The 14,240-nt window shown below is 37.3% G+C and overlaps 2 protein-coding genes across 3 annotated transcripts in view; both read left to right on the top strand.

Moving 5' to 3' along the window:
- Positions 1-14,240, top strand: part of LOC133546465 (gastrula zinc finger protein XlCGF57.1-like) — a 65,910-nt gene that overhangs the window by 24,580 nt on the left and 27,090 nt on the right. The window lies entirely within an intron of this gene.
- Positions 1,027-8,589, top strand: LOC133546486 (zinc finger protein 177-like). Of its 2 annotated transcripts, none has more exons than XM_061892261.1 (2): positions 1,027-1,532; positions 6,951-8,589. In XM_061892261.1, the coding sequence occupies exons 1-2, from the start codon at positions 1,346-1,348 to the stop codon at positions 7,757-7,759; spliced, it is 996 nt and encodes a 331-aa protein (XP_061748245.1). In that variant the 5' UTR covers positions 1,027-1,345; the 3' UTR covers positions 7,760-8,589. The 2 variants fall into 2 exon arrangements, with proteins under 2 accessions (XP_061748245.1, XP_061748246.1); XM_061892262.1 differs by having other exon boundaries at positions 1,036-1,091.

The raw sequence follows: 14,240 nt of genomic DNA, 5'->3' as shown, positions 1-14,240 counted from the left end.
ACCATTTGAAAAAGATTAAAATAAAAAAATATATAAATAAATAAACTTACACCTGCTTATTTAAAACCACTTAAATAATTCCAATAAATATAGTCATTTAAGGGCTTTTTCTATTTTTTACAATCTTCCAAGAATGAATTAATAAATTGAAATCATGAACACAAAGTGAGAATTTGGATTTAACGTAAAAAAGAGACTTTTGTGCATTAGAACTAATGTTTCACACTTTTTAAAAATTAAAATTAATTCATGACACGATAAATCCACGCATGCGCAAAGACTACATCACTTCCTGGACTTACGATTTGTTTTAATGACAGAGCTCATGCGACATCACGTTCTGTGACATCTGAATGTTTTATTCATGTTTTTTTATATAAAAATACAGGACTGTCTCAGAGAATTAGAATATTGTGATAAAGTCCTTTATTTTCTGTAATGCAACTAAAAACATGAAAATGTTATACATTCTGGATTCATTGCACATCAACTGAAATATAGCAAGCCTTTTATTTTAATATTGCTGATTATGGCATACAGCTTTTTTACTTGGTCTGAGGAAATATTCAAATTTTTTGAGATACGACTTTTGAGTTTTCTTAAGCTGTATGCCATAATCAGCAATATTGAGATAATAAAAGGCTTGCAATATTTTAGTTGATGTGTAATGAATTCAGAATGTATGACATTTTCAAGTTTAGAAAATAAAGGACTTTATCACAATATAAAAGGGAACAACAATAAAAACACGTGGAAGGGTACATTTAAATAAATCAGGCAGTAATATCGCTACAATTTCTAGCACTTTCACTCTTGTCATTGCAATGAATGTCGCAGGGGGGCGCCACTGAACCCCAAAATAAAGCTTTGTTTGATATACTTTGAATTTACTTTTAGAAACAAAACACTCTTTTATATCACGTTGATATTCAAATAAATATTACGTAAAAGAAAAGCATGGTAACAGTGACAGCAGGCAATATCTTATATAGAGCTACCTCTTCGTCCACCCGGCTGTGACGTCATTCCCAGCTTCCGGGGTAAACGGAAGACATCAGAAAGAGCACATCGAATGAGAAAGACGCTAATAAGTCAGTCCTATTATTTTTTCTCCAGTTTGAAATATTTACGTCGTATAAAATACATATTTGATTCTTTATTTAAGGATAAAGTGGTCTGGATGCGCTAGAAGCACTGTGCTGCTTCTCGTGCTATCTTTGCTTGTTAGTTAGCTTAGCTCGCTAGTTAGCTTAGCTTGTTAGCTGCTAACAGAAGACACAGAAGTTATCAACACATCGCTAAGTAGAGATCAAGTGTGAGAGTAAAGTGTTGTGATTGTGTGAAAATGTCTACATTACAAATGTTGAGAGCGTTGGTGGATCAGCGACTAACTGCTGCCGTTGAAGAAATATTTGTAGTGTTAGAAAGAACGATAGCAGAATACCAGGCGGAACTTTCTAGAACTAAAGAGGAGAACAATCAACTACTGGACGCTGTTTTCAAGAAACATCAAGTTGTGTTACACAGAACAGGTTTGTTTACTTATTACTCTCACATCTTTACTAACACTATATTTGAATAATTACAAGAAAATGACATTTACATTTTATAATATAATCAGGATGAACAGTGGTGGAACAAGTCAGAGCTGGGCCGGGGGCGGCCCCCATGACGGGGCCCCCTTAACTCAAATAATAAAGCTAATTCTAACATCGTTTTACAACATGCACATGCCTCTCTGGGTTTACCGCCAACAATCTTTAACCAGGTTTTAAAACTTTTTCCAGCCATTTTTGCTGACATTTGCATTTTCCTGACATGTATTTATTTTCTCACGTTCACCACAGCATCAGCCCGTTCACAGGATGTAGAAAAATTATCAATGGGGATCTGATTTTTTTTATTTATTTTGCCTGTCTTTCACAATCCTTATGTAAGACAATAATATGTTTTTATTTTGTATGCATTCTAAGTTGGAAACAAACGTTAGCAAAATCTTAACTATCCTAATTCTAACAATGGAGTCAATGGGATCACCTCTATTCCGCTCACTAAGCCCCCTAAATAAGAATGAGTTGATCAATATAATATACCCAGAAGTCTTTTTCTTAAATGCTATCCCTTTAAAACATGCTGTAAAAATGCATATCCTCTAGAAATATTCATTATAATAGCCACAAACTGGAGGGTATATTTTTTAATTAGGATAACATTTAAAACATTGTTTCAAGTTTTTATGGAATTTTCCAGGGTGTAGCCCACCTTCCGCCCCCCGTGATCCCAAAAGGGACAAGAGGTAGAAAATGGATGATGGATGGAAAAAGCACATCATGGAATGATATTTATATTCTTGAGATGCATGAAAGATAAATTTGAGTTAATGAAATATGGAGAATAGATTGTATTGTGCACCCTTTGTTTAAAAAGGGTACAGTTAGGGCTGGACCATTGTGGGAAAAATAATAATCGCCATTATTTTGATTGATATTGTAATCACAATTACACAATTATTCATTCATTTGAAAACACCAGTATTTGTTTTCATTACCAAAACTCAACGTTAAATATAGTTTAAAAAACGGATATGAGTTAGTAACTAATCAACCACAAGTAAAAAAAATAGTTCACATAAATTTAAGTAACAATGGCAATAAAAAAAGACAGTAAAATTTTGTTTTATGTTTTAATTGTTTTTAGTTCCATTTTTTACCTTTTACACTTTTTTTTTTACTACCATTTAAGTGTGTGCTTTTTTTGTCAAATAAAAATGTATACAATGTTTATTAATTAAATGCAGAATCTCTCACATTTATTGGTGAAATACATCGTTGGACAAATTTGACCCGTACTTTGGGTCAATGCATGGATAAGTTCATCATGCTTGTGTGAGGTGCTTTTTTGAAACCTTTGTTAGCGCAGTCAGACCTATTATTGTGAAGGGGGAAGTGTGCTGCTGTTCTCAGCTTGAAGTGTGGAGGCCATTTGAGGCTGGTTAAAAAAAAAAAGGAGGGAGAGACTCAAGTTGCGACTGCTGTGCTGTTTGTACATTAATCCTACATGGATGATGTCGTTCACAACAACACAAGCAGATGAGATGTGTTGTGGATTATGGATTTTCCAACTTTAACTTCGTAGTTTAGTCGCTATTTCAAATGGGCGCCTCAAGGACGGGACGGTTGCATGTTTCACAGTAATAGTCGTTGTGACGTGTAGAGGACGAGGAAGTTTATTACCATTGTGGGGGAGTTTTCTGTGTCTACGTACCTTGGACACATCCGTACACCCACCGGAGTGACGCCACGCTCTCTCCGCCGTGTGTTTGAGGAGCCTGCAAAAGACTTGCACATACATGTAACAATCTTGTTCAATCAACAATACGGTTTGGTATAAACCTAAAAAAAAACAAAAAACAATACAACCATAAAGGAAAAAAGTTGGCTTTTGCGCCACTAGCTTAATGCTAACCTACAATGGACGACCACATTGATAGGCTAACAAAAATTAGCATTGCGATCGTTTTAAATTTGTACAAAGGTTTAACAAGTAATATTTTAGTTTAACAAAAGTGACATAAGACAACAGTCAACAGATGAATTGTTCTTCCATCCATCCATCTATTTTCCATCCGGGGGTCGCTGGAGCCTATCTCAGCTGCAATCAGGCAGGAGGTTGTCACGTTCGGAACACATTGTGATGCGTGGGGATGTCAACTCAAGATGCACGGGACCAGACAAGCAAGTTAGCAGGTAGGAGCTGGATTTAATATATAAAATAATAAAAGAACACTGATACAAAGGCAAAAGAAAGCGCGTGCAACTCACCGGGAGCTAGGCTAAACGCTAACACTGAGTAAAAAGTCCACAGAAGCGTGTGTCGAGCGCACAGAAGCTAAGGAGGAACGTAGCAAGCCAGAACAGGACAAACTTAACCAAACGTGAGTGTTGCATAAAGCAAGTGAAGAACTCAGACCCAACAAAGGCAGGTATAAATACAGAAATGGTCATCAAAGACAGGTGTGCGCCGGGCGCCAGTGCAGTTGGAACAAATGAAGTCGCTATGGTGACCAATACAAACTAGGAAGTGCACTAACTAAGAATCGGAAGAATCAAACCATAAACAAGAAACACAAAAGACTCAAATATAGACAAAAGATGTGATCCAGGAATCGGATCACAACAGAGGTGGTGTACACCCTGGACAAGTCGCCACCTCATCGCAGGCATTTTTACTTACATACATATATTCACCAAACTGTGTAGAAACTAAACTTTGTACTACTAGGCCTTCATGCCCATCAAATCTTAAAACCCCGATTTAGTATGGGACATTATTGCCAGGTCTTTTTGTGTCGCGAAATTGTGAAATTACATTTTTTCCACTCACAAAGACCCCAAACGTCCAGATTTTTAACCGCTGATTTGTATTTTTGATGTTCAGTTGGCCGAGCAGAGGAATTAGTTGTCACGACAGCAAACTGTGTCTTCTTCCATCACACCTTCAACCATCCTCCATTGCAGCAAATACATTACATTTCCTACATGTATTATTATCACTGAAGGACTGTAGAACAAGGCTAAACATAGCTTGAAACATGAATAAGTAAGTGCTTAGTCATTTTTCCCATTCAAAATAATTTGGCTGTTTTTCAAACTTCCACCATTTCCACTTTTTTCAAGTGATTCAAATCATTCCATCTTCTACATGTTTCACTAAACCTGGACATTCAAACTATCATTTTTCCAAGTTCAAAAAATTTTGAAGAATACCCAAAATTCTCATTTTTTTCAATCCCTTTCTTCACCCTTTTTTGTGTCGACCACATTTTTCGACCCACTTCAACCGTTCCACCAGCAAATCATTCCTCTTAAAGAGGACAAAAAACAAAGTTGTTTTTTTCTCTGGAAAAATTCCTGGTTTTCCCAAAATTCCAGGAATTCTACCATACTATTTCTCAACAAAAAAAAGTTACTACTGACCGATTTGAAAAATTCCAACTCATTCAGAACATTAACATATTTTAGCATTTTCTAAAAGAATTCTGCTTTTCCCAAATTTCCAAAATTTTCATGAAATTGTCATTGAAAATAATGGTACATTTTTCAAAGTTCCCCAACTAAACATTTTTCATCCGATTCACACCGTTCCAACTTCAAACTGTTCAGCCTATTCGGTAATCACAGGGTTTCCTTGACAAATTCCAAAAATTGCCAGAATTCCACGTTTTGCGTGACATTTTTCCCCATTCAAAATGAATTAGCCATTTTTCAAAGTGCCACCATTTCCACATTTTTCAACCAATTCAAACAATTCCACCTGCAACATATTCCACTAATTCTGGAAATTGAAAATATAAAATTTTTCAACCCACTTCAACCGTTCCACCGCCAAATCATTTCTCTTAATCAGGACAGAAAACAAATGTGTTTTTTAAATTGGAAAAATCCCGGTTTTCCCGAAATTCAAGGAATTCCATAAAACCATTTCTCAATCAAAAATGTTACGACTTCAACATTTCTCAACCGATCTGAAAAATTCTAACACCAACCATTTCAACTCATTCAGAACATTCACATTTTTTAGCATTTTTGAAAAAATTCCTGCTTTCCCCGAAATTCTCCAAAATTTATATGAAATTCCTATTGAAAGGAATAAAATGAAAGTTCCACAACTCCCACATTTTTCATCTGATTCAAACCGTTCCAACTTCAAAATATTCAGTGTGTTCAGGAATTGTGTGCTCCCTTTCAACACTTATTCAAAGAAATTGTCTGGAATTCCCAGTTTTTAGGGACATTTTTCCCCATTTAAAAATAACTATCCATTTTTCAAATTTCCACAATTCCCACATGTTTCAAACCATTCTACCTTCAACACATTCAATTCATCCTGGAAATACAAACAACTAGTTTTCCACATTCGACAAATTTCCAGGAATTCCCAGTTTTTTCTAACCTTATTTCCAACCTTCTTTAGTGCAATGACTCCTTTCACATTGTTCAACCCATTTCAACCGGTCCACTGTCAAAACATTCCTCTGAGTCAGCACAAAAAAAGCATGTTGGTTTAAGAACTTAAAAAAATCCCAGTTTTCCCGAGATTCAAACTCTTCAACATTTAAACTATTCTTACATTCATACTACATTCTGTCAACTTTTCAGTTCAGCTTCAGCATTGGAGCATTCAAACACAATTCTTTCAGGAATTTCTTCATCTACTTAATATTATTATAATAATTAAATGTAGCTTACCACATTGAGTGGGTGGACTGCATGAATGATGTCTTCTCAGTTCTCACTGTAACGCAATTTGAGTGTCTAGAAACACTTTAAATTAATTCAATATTACTATTATTAATAAGGTAAACAAGTTATCTTTTGAAGGAGTAGTCAGTAATCTGATTACTTCTTCCCAGTTTAACTGTGGTGACATTATCTAAATGAAAGCAAAACAGATGTCATCTTTTTTGGCCAACATGCTTGACCTCGAACAGTACAGTAGAAAATGGATGGATGGATGTTGACTATGCTCATGCTATTTTTAGAGCAGACATGTCTCTAAAGATGAATGTGAAAATGACAGTAATTATTGTCCACCAGCAGGGGGAGCTCATCACTAGTACTACTGCGTGGAGGCTGGCATGTGGTACATTATTTCCTGTGTGTGTATGACTTATTTAGAGAGAGAACAGCAAACTTTTACGTATGGCGTCTACCATTAAGGATTGCAGGAATGACTTTTAAGATGTTTTTATATGAATAAGGAGGATTGGTTGTTGGCCTGGAAAGGCATTCCCCTGAATGTCTTCTTCATGTGTCAGCTGGAAGTACCCTGACTGCTGTGAGGGGAAACTGATGAGATTGTGAGATCATATGTTGGTGCAGGACAATGTCTCATGTGACTGAGCAAAGCTGGACTTTTATCAAGAATGTTTGTTTTCTCCCGTCCCGTAGACGTCGAAGAACATATTTTTCGTGAGCAGGAAGAGGAACCACAGTCCCCCCACATTAAAGAGGAAGTTGAGACGCCACAGACCCATAGTGTTAAACTGACCCTTCACATTAAAGGGCAAGCGGAGGACCCACTGAACTTACACATCAAAAATAAAGAGGAGGACCCACTGACCCCTCACATTAAACAGGAAGAGGAGTACCCACTGACCCCTTACTTCAAAGAGGAAGAGGAGGACCAAGAGCCGCCGCAGATTAAAGAGGAAGAGGAGGAAAAGGGCATCAGTCAGCCTAAATGGTTGGAGGAGTTCCCAGTGACTGGTGTCCCTGTGAAGAGTGAAGATGATGAGGTGAAAGGTGAAAGTGAGGAGAGGGGAGGGGGGGAGCCTCCAAGCAGCAGCTCAACACAACACATGACAACAGAAGCTGATGGAGACCACTGTGGAGGATCACAAGCAGACAAGCTCTTAGCTCCACTATCAGATAGTGAGGACACAACGTCACACTCTCCTGACACTGATGATGAAGACTCTAAAGATGATAAGACATGTCACACTGACAACACTCACTTCACATCTTCTCACTGTCACAAAACCTTTAAATACCATTGTAGTCTGAAAGTACACATGAGAACACACACTGGAGAAAAACCTTTTTCTTGTTCACTCTGTAGTAAAGGTTTTGCACAAAGTCACGATTTGAAAAGACACATGAGAACACACACTGGAGAAAAACCTTTTTCTTGTTCAATATGTGGTAAAGGTTTTACACAACGTCAAAATTTGAAAGTACACATGAGAACACACTGGTGAAAAAAACGTTTCTTGTTCAATCTGTGGTAAAGGTTTTGCACAAAGTAATAATTTGAAAAGACACAAGAGAACACACACTGGAGAAAAACCTTTTTCCTGTTCGACCTGTGGTAAAGGTTTTACAAGAAGTACATATGCGAAAGTACACACGAGAACACACACTGGTGAAAAATCACATTCCTGTTCAATCTGCAACAGAAGCTTTTGTTGACGATCAACCCTTGTAGCACACATGAGAAGACACCCAGGAGAGAAAGTGTTGAGTTGCAGTGTGTGTGGTGAAAGATTGTCTTCTAAGTAGCAGTGTAAGAAACACAAGTGTGCTGGTGAGAACAGCAGCAGCAAATGAAACTGCAGGATTTGAAATAAACTGTCCAGACTTTCATTTTGACTTTCTAACAACATCATCACATATAACATGTGTGACATTGTTGTTTGTCTAACAATCTGTTCAATATGCTTCTACATTTATAGATTAGACAGTTTGAAATATAAAAGTATTACTTATTTGTAGTTGTAATTGTTGATAATCCCATAGATTATCACCTTTATATGATATACATATGTACTGGTTCACATCTGAAACATCTTCTGGACCACTTCAGGAAGCATATTATTATTTACTTTATACATCATTTGAACAGTTGTCTTTTATACAATTTTAAAATGTGTGACTTTATGAATCATTTGTTGGGTCTCTATAATCCATTTTATTAATCATCTTTACTACTCTCTTTTGTAATATGATGATTGTGTTGTGATTTTTTTATACTTTAACTTAATATGTATGTACTTGTACGTTTATGCAATAAAAAGTGAGAGAAAATGGCTGAGTTGTTTGTGGAAGGATGTTTTGTTTTTACTAACATACATTTGTGGGTTAAAAAAAAAATCCCCACTATTGTGTTTTAAACATACTTTACCTTTTTTAACATCCCCAAAACAATATCAATCAAAGTTTGGAATGTCAGGCAAAAGCCAATATTGTACATCATCTCACAGAGCTTTATTTTGCATACATTCATGAAAAAAAAAGTTTAATTTGTTTCCCTATCACAGAACGAACAAGTGTTGTCTTCAATTGCAAAACAACATCTTAAAAATTATTTTAAATTTTTTCCTTAAATTAACTCCTTGGCGTTTGGAAGAATGGAAACTTTCAAATTATGAGTTTTATTTTTTTGTTCCGGAGAAAATACAATAAAGAAGAAATGGTAAATAATTAAAAAAAATATATATATATATATATATTTACTGGAATTACAATATTTTGAACAAATGCCTTTATAATTGTTTAAAATATTTTGTCTGTTTGTAGGTCATACTTAATGAAATCTACAAATAACAAAATACTTTTATCATTCAATAAGTGCATCAGTGACCAAATGCCTTTTTCAAACCATTGCTGTTCAAAGATGGATTTGTTTCTCATTTTAATATAAGAACAATTCCATAGTGGAGTATTGTGTGTGATGAAGTTGTGTTTGTAAATTAGTTTCCAGTACAACAACACTTGCTGGTAGGGATGGGTACTGTTCACTTCTAATTCCATGTTTTATGTGTTATATATGTCAATATATTGTGTGTTTGTATTTTGCCAACATGGTAGAATCACATGATAGGCAGGTTGTATCATGTTTTTCTGTCACCTTGAGGAAATGGCATAAAGAAGAAGATGACAATATAATGTCACTTGGACAATGATGTACAGCAGTGGTCCCCAACCACCGATTGGTACCGGGCCGCAGAAGAATTTTTTATAAAAAAAAAAATTCTTAAATCAACAAAAAAAACACAATATACACTTACAATTAGTGCACTAACCACAAAAACCTCCCTTTTTCATGACAAAGAAGAAAAAAAGAAAAAAAAAGGACCCCCCTGATTCTAGTGGCATTTAAAAAACTGTTTTTATTCTCTCTCCATATTCCCAACTGACCACAAGACTCAAAAGACAACATTTTCGATGGAACTTGGGCGGTTTATAAGTTGTCGAATTTCCCGGCAAATCTGTACTGCTTCCTGAAGCTGTCACGGGGCTTCTTACGTCATCATTTCTGGCTCCTCCCCTGAATGAAATAGGCCTCCATACACGCCTGGTGGAAACACCCCCTCCATTAGTCCACACACGCCTCCAAGCCTCCGCACCATCGGAAGCGGACCAAGGATCGCTGGCTGACACCGATATATCAATTTAATAGCATGACCCATAGATAGAAAAAATACAAAAAAATGGAAAAAAGCCGATAGGGCTGGGCGATCAAACAATGTCAATATATATTGCAAAAGACATCAAATCGAAACCAATTAAAAAAATAGTCATTTGAAAAAAATACATAGGGCTGGGCTGTAAAACAATACAATATATATAATGATAGACACATGACTGATGTTAAAAAAGTAGGAAAATGGCCAATAGGGCTGGGCGATAAAACTAGACAAGGACTGGGGGGGGGAGCACGCTAGAGAGAGAGAGGGAGAGAGCGAGAGAGAGAGAGAGAGAGAGAGAGAGAGAGAGAGGGAGAAAACCAAACTTATGAAGAGGGAACGTGCGCCCTCCTGTGGACTTCTGCTGCAACTGCACACACAAAGAACTTCATTACTTCCAAGTGTGCCTTATTTAGTGTCCCAGACTTCCAATTCCTCCTTTACATGTTTAGTGTATAAGTATTAATTAAACAACTGTTTAATATATGAATATTAAAAACTTGTTTAGTGTATAAATATTAAATACATGTTTAGTGTATAAATTACATATATATATATTTATATATATATATATATATATATATATATATATATATATATATACAGAGAGAGAGAGAGAGAGAGAGCGAGCGAGAGAGAGAGAGACGGAGGGAGAAAGAGAGAGAGAGAGAGAGTGAGATATATATATATATGTATATATATATATATAGAGAGAGAGAGAGAGAGAGAGAGAGAGAGAGAGAGAGAGAGAGAGAGAGAGAGAGAGAGAGAGAGAGAGAGAGAAAGAGAGACCAGACTTATTAAGAGGGAACGTGTGCCCTCCTGTGGACTTCTGCTGCAACTGCACACATAAATAAATTCATTACTTCCAAGTGTGCCTTATTTAGTGTCCCAGACTTCCAATTCCTCCTTTACATGTTTAGTGTATAAGTATTAATTAAACAAATGTTTAATATATGTATATTAAAAACTTGTTTAGTGTATAAATATTAAATACATGTTTAGCGTATAAATTACATATATATATATTTATATATATATGTATATATATATATATACAGAGAGAGAGAGAGAGAGAGAGAGAGCGAGCGAGAGAGAGAGAGACGGAGAGAGAAAGAGAGAGAGAGAGAGAGTGAGATATACATATATATATATATATATATATATATAGAGAGAGAGAGAGAGAGAGAGAGAGAGAGAGAGAAAGAGAGACCAGACTTATTAAGAGGGAACGTGCGCCCTCCTGTGGACTTCTGCTGCAACTGCACACACAAAGTGAAGTGAAGTGAAGTGAATTATATTTATATAGCGCTTTTCTCTAGTGACTCAAAGCGCTTAACAAAGAACTTCCTTACTTCCAAGTGTGCCTTATTTAGTGTCCCAGACTTCCAATTCCTCCTTTACATGTTTAGTGTATAAGTATTAATTAAACAACTGTTTAATATATGTATATTAAAAACTTGTTTAGTGTATAAATATTAAATACATGTTTAGCGTATAAATTCAATATATATTTATATATATATTAATATAAATAGAGAGAGAGAGAGAGAGAGAGCCTTATTTAGTCTCCCATACTTCCAATTCCTCCTTTACATGTTTAGTGTATAAATATTAAATACATGTTTAGTGTATAAATTATATATATATATATATATATATATATATATATATAGAAATATATATTTAGAGAGAGAGAGAGAGAGAGCAAGAGAGAGAAAGAGAGAGACAAAGAGAGAGAGAGAGAGAGAGAGAGAGAGAGAGAGAGAGAGAGAGAGAGAGAGCGAGAGAGACCAGACTTATCAAGAGGGAACGTGCGCCCTCCTGTGGACTTCTGCTGCCTCTGCTGTCGTGGAAATTTCCTAAATACGATCCTTTAGTGACAAATAGCTTTAAAATGATTTATTAGAGTAACAAACAAATAATAACAAGCTTTGCAAAGCGAGACCAAACCAGAACGACACATCCGTTCGTTCCAGCTTGTTCTAACTCTTTTAGAATATGTCATGACAATTATACATTCTCAGAAGTCCCACCCTCCATGCTCATTAACATACAGTATCCCAGTAAAAGAATGCCCAAGGTCCTGTGAAGGGGAGAGGGTGTGGTTTGTCCAGAAGGATGACACAGAAGACAGAGCTTGATCAGATTAGAGGTCTCCTGCAGAACGTCACATTCCTAAGCCTAATAAACAACTTTTGGCGACCCGTTTGAAGAACATCATCAATTAAAACGAGCACAAGTAATTTTCCTATCACAATCCTCCCTTTTATTACCTATAATAAACTACAAACAACAACATTACTAACTAGCGAAAAAAACACACACCAAATAACCCTTAGAAAGTAATAACATGATTAAAAATAAAATTACAAAACGCCACACAAATACTCAACCTAATCAACATTATAATCAAGTAACATCTCAAAGAACGGATCTTCATTTCCATCCTTGAAATCTACCTCACCTTGTCCCAAGGCTGTGTACTGAACGAACGTAGACGAAATCATACGCGTAATTAGTGATCTTATCAGCGGAATCACACAAACTGACAAGACAAACAATAGAGCTAAGACCACTAGCATAATCGTCCCAATTTGCATTATCCACGAACGCCAGTTTGCTACTCAGGACGGATCCACCACAAAATCTTCTCCTATTGCGTCTCGCAGAGAAGTCAAATTCTGAATACCCTGCGAAATGACGGAATCATCTCCAGTATTGTCTGGAATGTACGTACAGCACCATGAATTCAGCATAGCACAAACTCCTCCGACGCTCGCTACCAAATGGTCTAATACTATACGATTTTGCAAAGTCACTGCCCGTAACGCCTTCATTTCCACTCTGCTCGCCTCCGTAATAGTAACTGTCCAATTTACAAAACCTGAAAACCGATGATTCAGCATCTCCATTCTAAGCATGAGTTTCCCCACGCCCAGCTGTGGAAACAATGACAATGCCACCTTTTCTCCTGGTGTCCAAAGTTCAAGATCTGCGGGCACATTTGTACCCCAAATCGCATCATGGGGTGCATACTCACGCTTACCCCTATGACTCGGAACAGCTGACACAATGTAAGAGTGGTCAGCAGCTGTTATCATAGCACAACGGCCCATCCAATTCTATGGCAATCTAACATAAACGTTAAAGCCACAAAGCCACAGAACATCCTCCTGAGGCCGCGTGCCAGTTTGATCTGTAAAATAGGGAGAACAGCCCCCTCCTTGCGCAGCCTGTGAAATGTTCAAACTAGTGTTACCGTGATATGTAGTGCATGAACTAGTCACATTTAAACAATACATCAGTGGAATTTGTCCCATCTGCACTGGCGGCTCTCTAAGGCTCCAAGATACCGCATAACACGCACATTTCATACCCGGCCTAATATAAACTGGACCAAAAAGCACATTCGTATCATTATCGGACCACAGATCATAAAAATCTAACTTCGGATCTTCAAGCGAAGACAAAGGTGTCCCCGTATGCGCTTTAACCGTAGCATTCAGATTTGCTGCAAAAAGGTATAACACATCCTGGGAAAATATCTATAACCCTCCATTACAGGCTTAGGTGTGACATGTGGATTGGACGCCGCTATAGGCATATATGTACAGACATAGCAGTTTGAGACATTATGTGAGTCCGCTACACATTTGTCCTGGTGATTTTGGCCCTCAGCGCCTTCACCTGTGTCTGCAAACTAGTAGTGTTTCTCTAAAGATGTGATGCGAGGGAGGTGTGTGTAACCCTCGTCTCTGCAGCCGCGGATCCTGCCGTAGGAGCCAAAAGCGATTTTACAGCTCCTCACTCCTCTGCGGCCACCGCTACAGGGCCCGAAATCGCCTTGCATTGCGAAGCGTGGACCCACGTCGGCCGTTCTTCCACTTTCACTGCAGTGTGGGTGACGAGGAGAACTTGGAACGGGCCGAGCCAGCCTCATTGTTTCCAGCTCTTCCGTCTGAAGTTCTTGATAAGCACGAAGTCGCCCGGCACAATGGTGTGTAGAGGATGATCCGCTCGCCCCGGAAGCGCCAAAGAGACTTGCCTTCGAATATTAGCAAAACACTTTGTTAAAGATATGCAATATCTTACCAGTCCGTGTTCACAGAGGGTCGTCTCAATTGGCGGTCCTGATGGTCCTATCCCCACATTAGGGGGGACTGCAAACAGAATCTCAAAAGGTGACAGGTTATGACGCGTGCACACCTGCATAGGCATGTACATGACAACTATCCGCAAACATTTAGGCCAGCTGAGCTTAGTCTCTTCA

The sequence above is a fragment of the Nerophis ophidion genome, unplaced genomic scaffold (assembly GCF_033978795.1).
Source record: "Nerophis ophidion isolate RoL-2023_Sa unplaced genomic scaffold, RoL_Noph_v1.0 HiC_scaffold_30, whole genome shotgun sequence".
Classification (NCBI taxonomy): Eukaryota; Metazoa; Chordata; class Actinopteri; order Syngnathiformes; family Syngnathidae; genus Nerophis; species Nerophis ophidion.
The sequence above is the reverse complement of the archived record's forward strand: the minus strand, read 5'-3'. Positions and strand labels throughout refer to the sequence as shown.

What these genes read in the sequence shown, in the direction of transcription:
- LOC133546486 (XM_061892261.1), top strand. Translation starts at nt 1,346, where the DNA reads ATGTCTACATTACAAATGTTGAGAGCGTTGGTGGATCAGCGACTAACT. An exon ending in AGTTGTGTTACACAGAACAG is followed by an intron (nt 1,533 to 6,950) that starts GTTTGTTTACTT and finishes CCCGTCCCGTAG; the next exon opens with ACGTCGAAGAACATATTTTT.